The sequence below is a fragment of the Gopherus evgoodei genome, chromosome 1 (genome assembly GCF_007399415.2).
Source record: "Gopherus evgoodei ecotype Sinaloan lineage chromosome 1, rGopEvg1_v1.p, whole genome shotgun sequence".
Taxonomy (NCBI): Eukaryota; Metazoa; Chordata; order Testudines; family Testudinidae; genus Gopherus; species Gopherus evgoodei.
The window spans coordinates 201,408,408-201,425,623 of record NC_044322.1 but is presented as its reverse complement, the minus strand read 5'-3'; the positions used below and the strand labels follow the sequence as shown (position 1 = coordinate 201,425,623).

The 17,216-nt window shown below is 38.3% G+C and overlaps 1 protein-coding gene across 1 annotated transcript in view; it reads right to left on the bottom strand.

Annotated features, from left to right (window-relative positions):
* Nucleotides 1-5,473: 5,473 nt before the first annotated feature.
* Nucleotides 5,474-17,216, bottom strand: part of ZBTB11 (zinc finger and BTB domain containing 11) — a 43,839-nt gene continuing 32,096 nt past the window's right edge. Inside the window, exons 9-11 of the mRNA XM_030582427.1 lie at nt 16,057-16,215; nt 11,898-12,073; nt 5,474-9,290 (exon numbers count right to left, since the gene is read on the bottom strand). Of these exons, the coding sequence (XP_030438287.1) occupies nt 8,773-9,290; nt 11,898-12,073; nt 16,057-16,215 (853 nt within the window). The 3' untranslated portion in view covers nt 5,474-8,772. The remainder of the gene's footprint in view (nt 9,291-11,897; nt 12,074-16,056; nt 16,216-17,216) is intronic.

Genomic DNA, 17,216 nt, shown 5'->3' with positions numbered 1-17,216 from the left:
GGTGTTTCATAATAGGCATGACTCAAACTTAGAGAGTTTAGGTTCAGTCTTTGGGCCACAGTATATGTTGGCACTGAGTAGCAGTCAAAAGAAGTTGAAGGTGGAGTATACTTAATAGCTTCTGTAGGTAGAGCTTATTGTGCACACCAGGATTTTCTTGCATCCCTCTCTTCTCCCACCACCACCTATAGAAACATCCCCTCATCCTCCCCTTCATGGTAAAGGTTTCTCTTTCCCCATGCCCTATCATTCCTGCCATGCTCCTTTCCCCTACAGCAGCTTTCTCTGTTGTCCTAATCAGGCTTATTCTCTCCTCCCCCACCCCCATCAACTACCTTTCTCCACCTGAGCCCTACTGTGAAAAGTGGGATGGATAGTGCCCTATCTTCCCCCTTCCTGGAGCAGGCTTTGATGTGGAAGGATGGATGGAAGCAACCTCTCTTCTCAACTCCCAGCAGAGAAAGCAGTTTTTTCTTCTTTGCTGTAAGGTATCAACATGTAATAGGGCAAGGTGTTAATAGGTGTCATCAACAGAAGACAGCAGCTACATATGTCCCCCATGTCCAGCTTTTGAGGGTGCAGTTGTCCTCCAAAATCAATAGGGTTACAGTCACTGATGCCTAGATCATTTATTGAAATTTTAGAATTGATCAGATGGTGTTCAAAAATTGTTAGAGAAAGGGGATGGAGCTTGGAGGGTCAGACTTTGCGAGATTAACAAAATTTAAAGCAAGAAAAAGCTGCCATCAGCTTGTAGATTTTAATGGAGATAGTTTACTTTGACAACCCTTCACAATTTGGTACTATTGGATACAACACAGGCCCAGTTGAATTCCATCTGTTTTGCCTAATAGCTTCTCACTTTAGTAAAATCTTTTATTTTCATATCCTAAAGAAAACTGACATTTACACTAACTTGGCACATACAGATTTGTTAGTATAGACTTTATCCTCCTAGTAGCTTGAGTCTTTGTATAATCTCCGTGGCAGCTTTGTCTGAAGCAACCTCACTCTAGAAAAGGGTCAAGGAGGAGGCAGTTAAACCCTTTGTTTCACATTAGGTAAGAAATCTGTTTGTTTAAATGTAGCAGATAAGCAGTCTTCTGGTGTGAAAATGTATTAGAGGGTAATTGGTTAGTTAGTAGAGCATGCTGGGTGTAACAACTGATCTTCACTCAGGCTAAATGTGAACAATTGAGCTCTTCCATGGAACCACTAGCTGAAATAATAGAAACAGTCACCCCAAAGATAGGGGTGCATCCCACTGCTTTGTCTGATACTGCAGAGGCACTTGGCTAAAGCTCTACCTCCTAGAGCAATCCATGAGGGGTATGTCAGATTCAGAAAGATGTTCATTTCATGCAGCAGGGTGTCTCTTGCAAGAGATCCTGCTCTTTTAGTAACTGTAAATAAGACTCTGATTAAGGTTCCTGTCATTAGTACTGAGAACAGGTCTATTACCCCTTCAGGCAGCTGTCCTCAACCTTCAGACTGAGTTTGGCCCTGAATCACAGTACTGCACTGAGATGGGCACCTACCAACTGCTCTAAGAGCAACTTCTACCACGGAGCCTCTTCCCTGAATGAAAGGATGTCATAGGCCACAGGAAATTCTTCTTAACCTCTTTCTAGTTAACTACTAAGGATTTATTCTTCATCCTCTCCACAACCACTTCCTGCTAGTAGACTCCTTTCAGGAATTACAAGGAAAGGTAGACATTATGGACATTAGATTATTGGTTGTAGAAGAGAATGCACATAGAATTGAACATTCTGCATTCTAGTCTCCCAGCCTTGGTCTCCAACACTAACAACAGATAACTCCCTCAAAAAGGATTTCCAAATGAACAGGACCCCCTAAAGCTACTCAAAAGACAAAGATCCTTGACCTCTTAGGCAGAAAGGCCTATTTCTAGGTGGCTATAGTGGCACATAGCCAACTATCAAGCTGTATTTACTAAATGAGACTGTGCTTGGATAGAATATCCCTATTCATTGACAAGCTTCCAGAGGAAGTGAGGGTTGGCTTGAAAGCCATCATTTTGGCAGGATGAGTTAGCAGCTAGAACTTCCCTCTGAGCAGTCCTTGGAAACCTCTGATACAGCTGTCTATTCAATAGCCACATCCATCACCACGAGGGCAGCTTTGTTACATCTGTTCAATTGAACATCCACTGAAGATCACCCTTCCAAGGGCCAGACCTATGGCGCTCGTGCACAGATGAACTATTATATAACCTAAGGAGAATAGGCAACAGTGGGGGCAATGGGTATTGATACACTTCCCCGGAGGAGAAAGCCATTTAGATACCAGGGCTATTTCTGACAGAACTTCCTCCTATCAGCAGAAGACAGCTGTTGATTACTCATCTAAGACATCTTGCTGCTTCTGCAAGAGAGCCCCATCCCTCTCTACCATCACGAAGTTTGATATTCAAGTCAATAGTTGGGTGCCAATCCCACCATCCTTCTCCCAATCCCATTTTTTTCAGACACGGGCTATGATTACCTCAGAACAATAGGCAATGGAGATTTATAACCAGAGCCTGCTCTATACAAGTCCAGTTCTTGCTCCCTACCCCACTTTGCTGTCCCTTTTCACAGATCCATCTCATGAAACAACTGAGGGAAGAAGTGGATTTCTTATGTCTATTAAGAACCACAGTTTTACCACCTCAGGACTTCTGAGGGAGGGGTTCCTATGCTTACTAATTCCTTATATCCCAAAGAGAGAGGAAATAAGTCTACTGGACTTGAGATGACTAAAGTTTATGGACCAATTCAAATTGATGAGCAACACTAGCCTCTCTCAATTCTTTAAAAGTTTAGCATTGATTTGCAGCTCTCAATCTTCAGGACGTGTTTATAGTGAGCTACAACCACTACCCATACAGAGTACCCTTTCAGCTTGTCTACAGTCCTGCCGAGAGTATTCACAAAGTGCCTGGCAGTAGCGGCTGCCTACCTGAGATGGTAAGGAATGTGTATTTACCTGCAATTGGATGAATGGCTTCTGAGAGGGGAATCCCCCAAGGACACTTCCAGTACCTTATCCACAGTGCTTATTTCATTCCTTTGGACTTGTGGAAGGAACCACAGTCCAGGTCCTCACGAAGAACAGCGCTGCACTATATTCTATCAAGAGGGAAAGCGTGTCTTTCCCCCCCTGGTCAGGAAGGAATCAAACTGTTAAAATGGTGTCGTCATCTTGGTGCAACTCCCATGGCCCTTCACCTACTAGGAACAAAATTATCTAGCACAGAGGTTCTCAACCTTTTTTGAATTATGCCTCACTTAAGTTGCTTTAAAAAAAAAATTGGATCCACCCTTCTACAATAGTGCCAACTTGCAATGCCCCTTTTACTCAAATTTGGCCTGCATCGTCTTGGCTTCCTAGAAAGACACCCAGGTTGAGAATCCCTCATCGAGCTGATTTCTTCAGCAGACAGTAGTTAGCCAACCATGAGTTAAGAACTCCATTCTCATACCTAAATTCTGCAGATGGGGTTACCCCATGATTGGCTTGAGACCACCACATGCCTACTCTGTTCTGCCCCAAAGTAGGCACCTGCCCAGGATCCTTCACCCTTTTCCTGATCTCAAATACTTCTCTATGTATTTCCTCCTATCCTATCCCTGGATAACAATATCATAAGGAAGATAAGGCTGGATTATTTGTATTACTGTAGCACCTAGGAGCCCCAGTCATTGACCTGGACCCCACTGTGCTAGGTGCTGAACACACATCCCAGAAAGACAGTCCCTGCCTCACAAAGCTTACAGTTTAAGACAGGAGACATCAGTACAAGAAAACAATTCATAATTTCATATAGTCCAAGGGACCACTGTGGTCATCTAATCTGACCTTCTGTATAACTCAGGCTGTAGATATCCCCATAAATAAGTCCTAGAGTGCATCTTTTAAAAAAACATCCGATTTTATTTAAAAATGGTCAGTGATGGAGAATTCACCATGATCCTTGGTAAGTCATTCCAGTGATTCTTCTCACAATGTGACAATATTGTCTAACTAGACAAGACAGACCCAGGAGGAGAAAAGGCATAAAATACACAAGCAGAGTGAACAATATAATGGTGATAAACATCATGTTAGTTCCACAATTTTTAAATTTATTTTGGGTGGGTTTGCTTAGGAGGGGATCAGCTAAATAGGGGAACAAAAGGGCTGTTTCATGTGCAAAGAGTCTGTACCTTGCTTTGTGCAGTACAAGTCTAAACATGAATGCATTTAATATCCATGTGTCATCAAATCCCACTGTAGGTGTTCTTTCAACTGCTGTTGTGCAAACAGTTGTATGAAAAGGCTACTGGCATCCTCATGTTAAGGTAATTCTAAAACTAGCAAGTTATATTGATTGTAAGCTGTAACTCACTTTTCTGCTACTCAATGAACAAACTACACCTTGATCTCTAAATGCTACTGCAATATAAACCTTTATTAATAATAGAGAAACAGTAAAAGAATGCAAGTCTATAACAACTGTGAGTGCAAAGAAAACCAAAATATGAATTGCTCATAAACTGATGCAGCAATGTCTGCCTGAGCCTGCAGGAAAACAAACAGTGCAACAGGGAAGTAGGATCTCAACCGGGTGTTTGCTCTGTAGGTGATAACTGAAGTGTCAATCTTAACTAGTTCCTCACTGATCATTTTAACAAAATGATATGACTGTTCACTATTGTTGGACATACTGGCATATCAGAATGAGAAGGAGTGTGCAGCTAATTGGGGCCAAGGATTAACAGGACATGGAACAAAAGATTCAAACCTCCATTCACACACTTCCCCCCCAGCACATTCCAAATCAGAAGTAATGGCAGCTGCTGCCTAACAGATTGTTCCTCTCTGCCTCAGAACCAAAGCCCTTGAGTGCTTGCTGGATAGCAAAAATCACTGCCATTATTGCATCTTTCTGGGGGACAAGTTACCAACTGTGGAAACTTCCAGCTTTTAGCCAGATAACTTCTACAATTTCAGTTACTGGTCAAAACAAAAGTTACCCACACACTGAATGCATATCAACATACATAAACCGGGAAATCAACTGGGTGGGAGAGAGAGCAGGCTGTGGTCCTGCCTCATAAATTATATAGCAGAAAGCCTGGAATTAAGTAAAATATGCAAAGGTCTTGAGCATAAAGCAGTCCCCTTCCTGCCCTCACCCTTCATTTGAAAGGGACCACCATATCATAGTAAAAAGCCAGTGACCTCAAGGTCTCATGAGACTAATGCAGACGCATGAGAAATTGCTATGATTTATGTTCTTCACATCTAACTCTCTAGGAAGGAGTTAATCTGGCCATCCAGAATTGTAAAACGTGAATTGTTCACTGCAGTCCGGTAACTGAGTCCCTTCAGTAGTTTGCAATTAAACATGAATTCTGTGGCCACAGATCACAAAAAGTATAATTCTGGAGTGAGCTTTTCTGAAAAGAAAGTTGCTTAAAAATAATTAATGGCAAAGATCAGTTTATTTAATGACAGAAATAACCAGAACTTTATACATCTAACACCAACCAAAACAGCAGAATGTACAAACCAAAGACGTTTTAATTCAGTGTCCAGGAATTTAGTAGGAATACTTCAGAAATAGACTGAGTTTCTCATGAGTTTTTATAAACAAAAAATCTAGCTTCCACAATCAAATGCTCATGTTTATGGCCTGATTTCACAAAAATTGTGCTAGAGTAGTAACCTCTCAAGCTAGTAATTTAAGAGGTATATTAAAAAAAAATAAAAGGCAACCTCACAAATCCAGGAACAGCAAGGCTAAAAATGATACTCCCCTACTTACTGTATGCCATTCTGAAAAAAATTAAGGCACAACTGTACGTATTAAGGAAGAGGTCCCATAGCCTTTAACTTTCATATTCCTGGCTTGATTTTTTATGTAACAACTTTTCTGTAATTTTATTGAGTGGCAGGTCATAAAGCCAATTAAAACAAATATTTTCATTCCTACAGAAGGCATTATACTTTTTTTCTTTTAAATTCAACAGACTCCTTTGTCTCCAGAGAAATGGACAAATAAAAGTGTCCAAGGATTAATTAAGATGCTAACAAGTATTGTGTTGTAAGGTAGTACACTGAATATACAACTGAAGTTCTAAACAATATTTACAAATAGTTATCCTGAACATGTTTCCTCACAACTTTATCAATATATACTTATGCATAAATTACTAGTACTCAGAAAATCTGGAAATTTACCTAACAATCTATTAAAATCTTTTCACATTATAATGGCTATAAGAACTGTTACACTTACCTCTGTTTTTAGTTTATATTATGATGGACTGATCTTTCCTGGGTGCTTGTCCATAATGTTTTTGGGTATACAAGTGTTCAGGAAAATACAACTAGCACTATTTTTTCAAGTGTATGTTTTGTGCAATTTTACTCCATCGCAATATTTCGAGACTAGCACAATTATAAGAGGTTACAAGGTGTAGGTGAATAATATGAAATCACCATCATGTTTAGTTCTCACAGAAGACATTTTGATCTTTGGAATACAGTAACCTACAGCTCAGTTCAGACCCAAGGCAGTAACTCAATGTAATTACATTAGTTATTGCTTTTTAAAAAGTAAGATTTTCAACAGTTTATCTACATGCATGCAAAATACACAGAAGTGGTCTGTTTTACAGCCTATTAAATTGAGATATTTCAGCTAAGTGATGGAAGATTATAGAGAGGTTAATTCAGATGAGTTAGACACCTTGTCAGGGATTTTGCCCCATATTTTGTTAATGTGTAAGGCAAGCCAGTTTCACAGGCTGCAGAAAAAAATTGTAATTACCAAATTTGTTAAGTTTATCTAGCAGGGACCAGTGGTCTTACCCCGTTGAATACTTTTGCAGTACAAGCTTTTATGCTATATCATTTCAGAACATGAACTCTAAACTACATCTACACTTCTGTTTAGTCCCTGAACTAAACACTCTCAGTATGCATATTACAGAATGAGAGTAGATTATACCACCACACAGGCTGAAACTAATACAAGGATACTAATTCAAAGGTGGTCTTAACTATCCTCATGTACATACGTGCTTAAGTCGTTCATTTTTCGCCTGTTGCGCGTATAGGATTGGATGACGCTGTCTCTCTCATTCATTGCCATACGTCTGTTGCCTTCAATCTGGAGCTGTATCTTACTGAAAGAATGAATTTCAAATATGCCAAACATACATGTTGCTTTAATACACATGAAAGTGGATTGGCAGGTCTCAATATATACATAACAGTATGGCCATGATACAATGATTTTATCAAGTATGAGAGATTGGCAGGGCTGGGAGAGACAGAGACAGGGCTTCTGCTTCCAGCAAAAGCCAGGGGAATTATATATTCACTGAGAAAGATACTAGCAACTTCATTGCATATGATTTCTTTAATATTAGAACAAATATTTCCACTTCATTTTATTTTAACACATTATCCTGCAGAGACTGTAAGTTCTTCCACAAAGATGAGGAGATGCAACAGGGTTAACAGCTTGCCTTACATGTGTCTTCATGTAGCTGTGGTGTAATATGCCTTTGGAGATTTCCAGCATATGTCACAAATTTAGTTTTTAACATATTATGACATTCATATTATTCAATCCCAATGCTACTGTCTGTCCCATTTTGGAATTAACAACTGCCACCATCCCCGCTTCTCAATAACAATTTTCCATGATACAGTACTTGGAAAACCAGATGATTTCTACAGTGTCCCACTCCCAAAGAACTGCACCCAATTACACTTAACTTTTTTCATGTGGAAATTTCCACATAAATTTAATATAAAATTAGAAGAGTTCTACATCCATCATTAGTTCTCCTACCTTGGGTAAGTACAACGAAGCAGTGTAAAGCTTTGTTTACACAACTGAACAATTAGCAAAATAAATTAAACAGGGTTGCACATATCGGGCCAGACTAAACCCCTTATTCACACTGAAGAGCAGTTACTTATTTGAGTAGCCCTACTGATCCCATTGTACTTATGGAAGTAACTGCTCGCCAGTGACAGAGTTTTTTTCCCCAGATTCCAATGGGCCTCACTGAGTAAATTTGGTTACAGTTATATGGTTATGCAAGTCATTTTACAATGGTTTGCAGAATCCTTAAGTGTACTGACCTGCCACACAGTCCTGAGGAGTTTAAGCTAATTTTGCAAAATTTCTGAAGCACGCTTTGCAGATTTATACACAATTAGCACATCTACCTAAAGGCAAAAGACCCCATATCACAGGTTTCCAGCCCCTCACAAGGCAACACACACTCCACAGCAGTCCAACATCCCCTGATTTGGGGAGTGAAAGAAAAGAGGACAGAACCCATCACTTAAACTTCATTCACTGACCCTGATGAAATACATATTAAAACAAAGGCAAAATTCTACTGAAACAGCTGTACAAGTCTAGCACAGCTTCTTTGTAAAAGTTCATAAAAAAATTTACAACATGATACTTACTGCCATTACACAGGAAATATTTTATTTTTAGACCTTTCTGTAATAACTGATTATGACTGATGCAGAAATCGGTCTTCCAAACTCTTGCTCAGTAATGAAGTATCCACATTTTTACCTTTTTTTTTTAAATCAGTGCATTGTGCAATATCATTCTGCACCCAAGAAACTCAATATAGGAAATTAAGTATCTGAAAGTCAGTATTACTGTAAGCCTCAAATACAGTTAATATTTAGCTTGTTACATGACAATACTGCACTCTTCTTGCTCTCTGTTAGGGATGGTGTTCACTCTGTTTCTGAAATGTGGGCCACTTCTACTTTTACAGTTTCAATGGCTTGTGTAACTTCAGCTATTTTCTGTCCCTGCTGTTGTGCCAATACGTAATTCACCACTTGCATGATGCTTTGGTCAGAAAGAGTGGATACTGATGTACATTCCTCAGTAGCTGCAACAGCTTCAATTGTTTCTCCTGCCACTACCACAGTCTCAATCTCCTCACTGCCAATGCTAATCTCGGTTTCTTGTTCTTGCATGTCTGCTGTTAAAATACTGATGGCATGTTCCACTTGCGTCCCCTGGTTATGAAACTGAAGGGTGTCCTTTTCCAACATAATTTTGCAAGGTACATAATCCCTGTGGAACTTGGTCATATGCTTCCGTAGTGTCCGGGCATCTATGTAAGCTTCATTGCATACTGGACAGACATATGGTCGTTCTCCAGTATGTGTCCTCACATGACGCTTCAAGGAACGTGCATCAGCCCAGGCTACTCCACAAGTCAGACATTCAAAAGGCTTAACACCTGATCACCAAAACAAGAGAAGGAAGATTATTAGTTTATGTAAATCTGTGTAAATGAGAACAACAAATTCCAGGCACAAAAGACAACGTTGTAATACAGTGGTTTTCAACCTGCGGTCCGCAGACCTCTGGCAGTCCACAGACTATGTCTAAGGAGTCAGCGAAAGGTTGTTGTTACCACAGAACAGTGGTCTTCAATCCCTTTTTTCATTGGTGGATGCCTGAAAAGTTTCAGATGGCGATACGGACCCCTTAGACTATGTCTAAGATTTCCAAAGGGGTCTGTATCTCCATCTGAAATTTTTCAGGCATCCGCCAATGAAAAAAAGGGTTGAAAACCACTGTTCTCATAGATAACCATGAGGTACAATTGCTAGTCACATATCAGAGAGAAAATCTTATTTACAAATTTTGAGTGCATTATATAATATTTGAAGAGCGCTGCAAAACCCCTCTCCCAGAGCAAGAGTCTACTAGAGGGAAGGATACACAACTATATCAGATATGTTAATCCAGATTGAGCTTTTGGAGGGAAGAGCCTCCTACTATACATTTGTATTGCACTGGGGCCTTTGGGTCCTGTTGTAATACAAATGAATAATATATTACAGGGGCTATTTTCACAAGTACTCAGCATGGCCTTGTTCTTTGAAGGCCAATGCTGAGTGGGTTAGGAAATCTCATCCTAGAAATATAGCTGAACCTCATATATAGAGGTCAAGAGTTACAACACAATCATTACTAAATTGTGCTTTGCCTGTAAGTTACAGAACGTCAGAAGAGGAGAGGCTGACAAAAATCTTGTGGCCCATCTAAACTATTCCATTGCTGGACAGAATTTTCCCTTAAAAGGATCTTACTTCTAGTCTGCTTTTGAACATCTCCAACAAACCATCTCCTAAACAAGTTATTTGATTTCAGAAAATGTTTTATGATATAGTTAAAGTTTCTTTTTATTTCATTCTATTCCATTATATATCATTCTGAAATGCCACCAGGAGATTAGGTTTTAAAGCTTCTCTCTGTGTTTATGGTGCTTCTGTTTCTTAAAACCATATTTTGTCTAACTATACATTTTCATTTAAATCTGTGAGGTAGAAGTAACAGGTTGGGTTAACTAGTAGAGAGGTATCAAAGGTAAGGAAAGGCTACAATCTCCATTCATAGAGATGCAACAGACAGTTAATGGGGATCTGTGCAGGCACAGAAAAAGCCCTGAAACTTTACATAGGCACTTATATGGAGCGTATCTCCATATTGTGTGTATGGCCTTAGGAGTGCCTGAGGCACAGAATCTCACTGTTACACCCATGTCTCCTGTTCTGCCCTTCTGTTTGGTACCATCTCTCCCCCAAAGGTACTGCCTGGCACCTTGCTAAACCAAATCCTACTCCACTGATTTTTGTTAATTTCCGCAAAGTTGTGTGTCCATCTTCCACTGAGCCTGAAATCCCTAGTTTGATATTGGCCACAAATTATTTCTTCCTCCAGACAGCGTGTATCAAAATTATTATGTATAATATTATATTATATATACACAATTATAAATTATATATAATAATATTGTGTGTGTATATATAAAAAATTTGTGTGTGTATATATAAAAAATTTATTTATATATATACACACACACACACATATATATATATATATATATATATATATATACACACACATATATATATATATATATATATATATATATATATATATATATAAACCTACTATTTCCACTGACGTACAAAAGAAACAAACAATCTCAGCACTGACTTCCTATATTACCGCTGCTACAGATTTACGGCAGAAAATTATTATGGAACATTATAAGTGCTTCTTTTTTTAAATGTAAACACTTAAATTTCTACCCCAGCACTGAATGAGATTTTAGACTTATTATTAACAGTCCTTTATGGGTAAGATGTTTAGAAAAAGTGATTTTTGCCACAATATAGCAAACTGTGTGAAGAAGTACATAGTCAGACTATTCCATTATTCCAAGTCATTTGCTGAGTTTCCTTATGAAATGCTTATGCATATGTTGGAAACTTTTTAATTACAACCGTTCTGTTCATATTGTCCCCAAAATGCTTAAAGGTTTTAGTTTCCACTGTAAACTAATGAACTGACAAATTTCAGTCTAAAAAAAGGAAACACTATTTTTAAGAATTTGAGAGTGGTTGGTTTCAGACACTTACACTCTTGCTTTTTTTTTTTTTTTTTGAGAGGCACACTTATTTAGAAGTTGAATATTTTTATAATTTTTTACACAATATTAATTCCTTGCCCCACACAAAAAACTTTAACCAAGTCTCTCAGAAACTCCTGAAAAATGTGTTTTTATTAAAATCCTTCACAGAGTACTGAAAATACACCTTTTGTGTCTATTTGCATGACCAGTGCTATAAGGTTTTAGAAGGATTCTAATGTCTACTTTTGGAAGTCTCTAGAAACATGTTAAACAACAGGATGAGTGTAAACCTACTTTCTGTTGACTTAATGATCCATAACAACTTCCCTGTGGCTCCCCACTCATGGACACCCTAAACATATTATTGTTAAAATATTAGTATTTTTACAGAAAAGACACAATCACTTATTTTCTGTGTACCCTCATGATTATTCATGTGTCGTCTGTATTCTCGCAGTTGGGTGAATTTTCTTCCACAGTGCTCACACACACGTTCCAGATTTTGCTTTGCTCTCCCTTTCTTCCCATGAGTGGCTTTCTTTACATGTCTTCTATACAAAGCTTTCTCGTAAAATTCTTTGCCACACACATTACATCTAAAATGTGAAATGAATACCTGTTAGATACAGAAAACATGCTTGAAACCATTATCCCATGCCTACTTTAGGTTAAGCTTTTAAAATGCCTTTCAACTCAAATAGGGAAAGTTTAAAGGAATGCCAGTTTTATAATTAAAAATGTTAGATTTTGATGCTCCAGTGTAAGAGAAATGGTTTCAGATTTTAAAATATTATTGTGCCGTGAGACTACACCCACGTTTTCTTAATCCTTGACACAAGCTTCCACTCACCATTCCACATTAGCAAAATCACACAGATTAATAATCAAAAATTTCTAACTTTGCCCAAGATATACTAATCCCCCTAAAGTTTCACATGCATTAATACCTGTAGCTCATATTGTTATCTTCAAGGATGCATCCTATGCAGGCTTATGTGGAGAATGATGGAGGTGTGAGGGCAGAGGTAAAGTACCCCAAGTAACCAAGTTTGTTGTATTACCCATCTTCCCTCATACACTTTAGGGAATAGTCTACAGAATCCTCTCAATGCTATTTTCTTGATGATATCTGAATTTGGAAGTACTGGCTATGCCAAACACTTTTATTTGTACAATATTAATGCAAAGACAATGTTTTGACATAGTATGGCATATATTCTCTGTACTAATAAGTTTGCTTCTGGCCTTAGTGACCTAGTTTGTGCTATTTGCACATTAGGGGAAAATATGTTTTAAGAAATGCAAGTATTCAACCAATGAACATAACCATAACTCCTCCATGTACAATTATTAATTTGCCACCCACAGGCAAGGCCTAACGGACATGGTCTAAAATGCTAACCATGTGGTGCATCTTTTATAAAAACCTAAACAAAGTTTACTGATGAACAGATGGAGCTCAGGATCCTGAAGAGTATGCTAGTGATGCCCCGTAATTCTGATGTATCCCCATTTTGCTTCCTGAAAGCATTCCACAGGGAACTTTATCAGCCTTCAGTTTTCCCTGAAGATACTGACGGGAACTGGATGTAGTTCCAGATACATCTGTGTCAGTGATCCATCCTCTTCATTACTTACTGCTCTCTGAATCTGTGTTGTTTGCAAACATCTCCTCGATGATCATTTCCCATTTACAATTACATTTTGAGACATATCAGTTAGCACATTTAATGTGTGCCATGTTAATTTTGTATAGTTCTAGTTTCTTAATCAAAATATTGTGCAGCACTATGCCAAATTCCTTACAGATGTTTAAGTATATTACATCAATATTAGTATCTTCATAAATCAAAATTTGTAGGAATAAAGAGGTTATTTTACCTCTGTATTTGTTACTGGTATGACCGCTGCTGGAATACTGTCTCCAGTTGTGTTGTCCACAATTCAAGAAGGATGTTGATAAATTGGAAAGGGATTGGAAGAGCCACGAGAACGATTAAAGGATTAGACAGCATGCCTTATAGTGATAGGCTACATTTATACTACAAGCGCTACAGCAGAACAGCTGCAGCTATGCCGCTGTACTGCAGAAACTTCCATACTGACAAAAGGGGTGTTTCCATCAATTTAGTTAATACCAAGATGTGGTAGCTAGGTTGACAGTGGGGGTTAGGTCAACCTAACTACTGTGCTCAAGGAGCAAATTTATTTTTTTTTTTTGACAGCCCTGAGAAACACAACTTCATCGATCTACTATTTAAATGTAGTAGGCCACAGACTCAAGGAGCTTGATCTATTTAGCTTAACAAAGTGAAGATTAAGGGGTGACTTGAACACAGTCTACAAGTTCTTGACATGGGAGTAAATATTTGATAAGCTCTTCAAGGTATAACAAGGTCCAGTGGTTGGAAGCTGAAGCTAGACAATTTCTCACGGAAATAAGGCATACATTTTTAACAGTGAGGGTAATCAACAATTGGAACAATTTGCCAAAGGTTGTGGTGGATTTCTAAATCAAAAGTGGATTTTTTCAAGGACATGAATTATTCCAGGGTAGTTCTATGGCCTGTGTTATGCAGGTCAGACTAGATTATCACAATGGTCTCTTCTGGCCTTAGAATCTAATCCCATCAGAAAAAGATGAAGTTAGACAGGATCTATTTTCCATAAATCCATTTTGATTGACGTTATACCACTCTTCTGTAATTTTTGATTATGAAATCATCTGACCTTTTCCTAAACACAGAAGATATTTATTGAACACTGCCTTTTCTGCATTATTATTGAAAATTGTACTATTTTATCTAGCAATGGACCAATACCATTATTAGGATTCCTTTTGTTCCTCATATATTTAAAAAACTCCTTATTTTCCTTAATTTTGCTGGCTATTGAGTTTTCCTTGTGACTTTTTGCTTCTCTTATCAATTTTCTACAATTTATAGCAATTAACATAAATAGGTTTTGCAGAAGTTGACTTTTTCCCCAGAATTTCAACAGATACTGATGTTTATTTTTAAGCATTATTTTAGATTTTTATCTATTTAAATGTTCACAGTTGTGGGAACTTATTGGAGTGTGGGTCAGATAATTAAAGCTTTACAAACGATTAAAACACAAACTGTATATTTTGACCTGTCATGTTGACAATGTAAATATCCTTAAAATCCAAACCACACCTGTTTATACTATTAATTCACTAGTCTGTCACAAGTCTAATTCAAAAGTCTAAATCACTGAATTTTGACTCTAGTAAGATTTCAAGCAGCATTTTTATTATTTTGCCTATCTGTACATTTTTATTACCATCAACAGAAATATTTTTGTCAGTTTGTGTGTATAGCGACATTAACATTTACCAACATATACTGATGAAAATTTAATCATTCAACGAGAGAGACAACACACAAAACCAACAGAAAAAAGGGGAAGTTGATCACTTCTAATTTATATTTAAGGTTGGAAGGATTAATTTTTTTAAATCACTAAATGTCTTGGGGGAAGTGAAACCAGATGTGTGTCATTACATTTAATCTTTCCAAGCCTCCCCATCCCCCACCTATATATATTGATCACACATCTGAAATTTAATGGTTGCTTAGTGACACAAAAGATCATGACTTGACTACATTTGTTGTATGCAAACAGAATAAAGTTCAAGCCAGTAACACACACACAGTGCTTTAAAGTACATTTTCACAAAGCTGATAAACAATAAGTCAAATCAGCTGGGGAAAGGAATTCTGCTCAAAAAGAAAATTCCACAACTGAGAGAGAAAGCTAGCTTTCTTACACGAGAGAGAGTGAGACAGCGTGAGCTGCTTTCACTTCCCTTCTAAGCCACTCTGGTTTATTTAAGCCAACTAACCTCTCTCTGTGAATTCCAGGATTGTTGTTTTCGGGGCAAAAACCCTCTCTCCTGGCTAATTTGACTCATAATTGTTTTCAGCTTTATTAAATTAGCTCTTTTAAAGCACCAAGTGTACGTTTGTGTATATTACTGGCTTGCACTTTATTCTGTTTGCACACAACAAATGTAATCAAGTCATGATCACCTGTATCACGCAGCAACCATTAATTTTCAGTTGCGTGATCAATACCTTTATCTATCAAGATGAGGTCTAATACAGAATTCCCCCCCATGTTGGAAGCAATATTTGCTGAATTGGGAAATTGTCCTTTACCAGTTTTAAAAACTCCAAAGACATTTTACTACTGGCAGCCTAGGAGCTCTAGCATGTCACTCAGACTGAAGTCCCCAAAGATCACACAGCTTTTTCCTCCCCTATATATTAAGGAGCCAGTTATCCTTTTCTCTAGTGTGATCTGGTGGACTGTAGTAGACACCAACTAGCATCCTATTTTGTGCTTTATCTGCTAGGACACTGATCCATAAACATTTAAGATCCTCTTCTCCAACTGAGATCATATGTAGTTATTCTTTTATATCTGCTGCTGAAAGCTACATCCCTGTAACTATGGATAGCTCTTGGCAATGTCATTCAGAAACAGATCCTCACTGGTCTGCAACACCTTAGTGTGCTCAGCTTACATCAGTTGTGAACCGACCCTCACTCACCTGTACGGATCTGTGACAGAATGGGACTTCACATGGGAATACCAATCTTTCTTCCAACTGTAACACTTCCCACAGAACTCACACTGGAATGGCTTCACACCAAGATGCTTGTTCATGTGCTGCCGGAGATCCCGAGCTTCATAGAAACTTTTTTCACATCTGTAACAATAAAGGTTTCCGACTCCCACATAAGACAGGATCATAATGAGATGAAGATAACTATGGAGGGAGCATTGTTCAAAAATGAGGCTCCTAGACCACGATTTCAATGGCACAAAAACACTGTACTTTATCATTTACATGTTGCCTAAAGCCCAGTACACCTCTACTTCGATATAACACGAATTCGGATATAAAGCAGTAAAGCAGTGCTCGGGGAGGGGGCGGGGGCCAGGCCGCACTCTCTGGTGAATCAAAGCAAGTTCAATATAATGCAGTAAGATTTTTTGGCTCCTGAGGACAGCGTTATATCGAGGTAGAGGTGTATATATTGGTAATTTTAAAAGACTGGAAGACTGCATGAAGTACACATGGTTTACAGTATCAACAATTATATTAACTATGTAATCCTCTTCTACACTAAGGGAAATTAAAAAGAATAGCAGCTAATTTAAAGATCTGAAATTTATATGATGGGCTTCAGGCAGATTTTCCCTTTATCAGTTATGGAAAGCTGATTTCCTTTAATTGCTCTGTTATAGGGAAAAAAAGTTTGTGTAATTCCTATCCAGTACCCAAAAAGAGAGAGTTATGGAGAGTTAAGACATCATAAGTTACAGTACACAAAGTGTTGTTCTATAAGCTAGAAAGCTACGCTTATGAAGAATCTGGTATCTCTTCTTCTGGAACCATGGAGGATTAACTCGGAAAGCAGACATTAAATTGCTTTACTGTTCAGATTGCTCAAGCAAGAACTGCTATTTCTGCTTCTCAAAGATACTCCCCTCGCCAATCCCTCAACCCAAATTTCCCTAATGCCTCCCCACATCCTTGCCACCCCAACAACAGCTCCATGGGAGGCCACAGTTCACCAGCTCCTCTTTAGCAAGCCACAGGAATATGCATGATCAAGAAGGTGCTTCTTCTATAGTGGACCAATAAACTCTGCTTCTCAGGCATCTTTGCCCGAAAGCCGCCTCCTCTCTCAGACTTAATGCTCC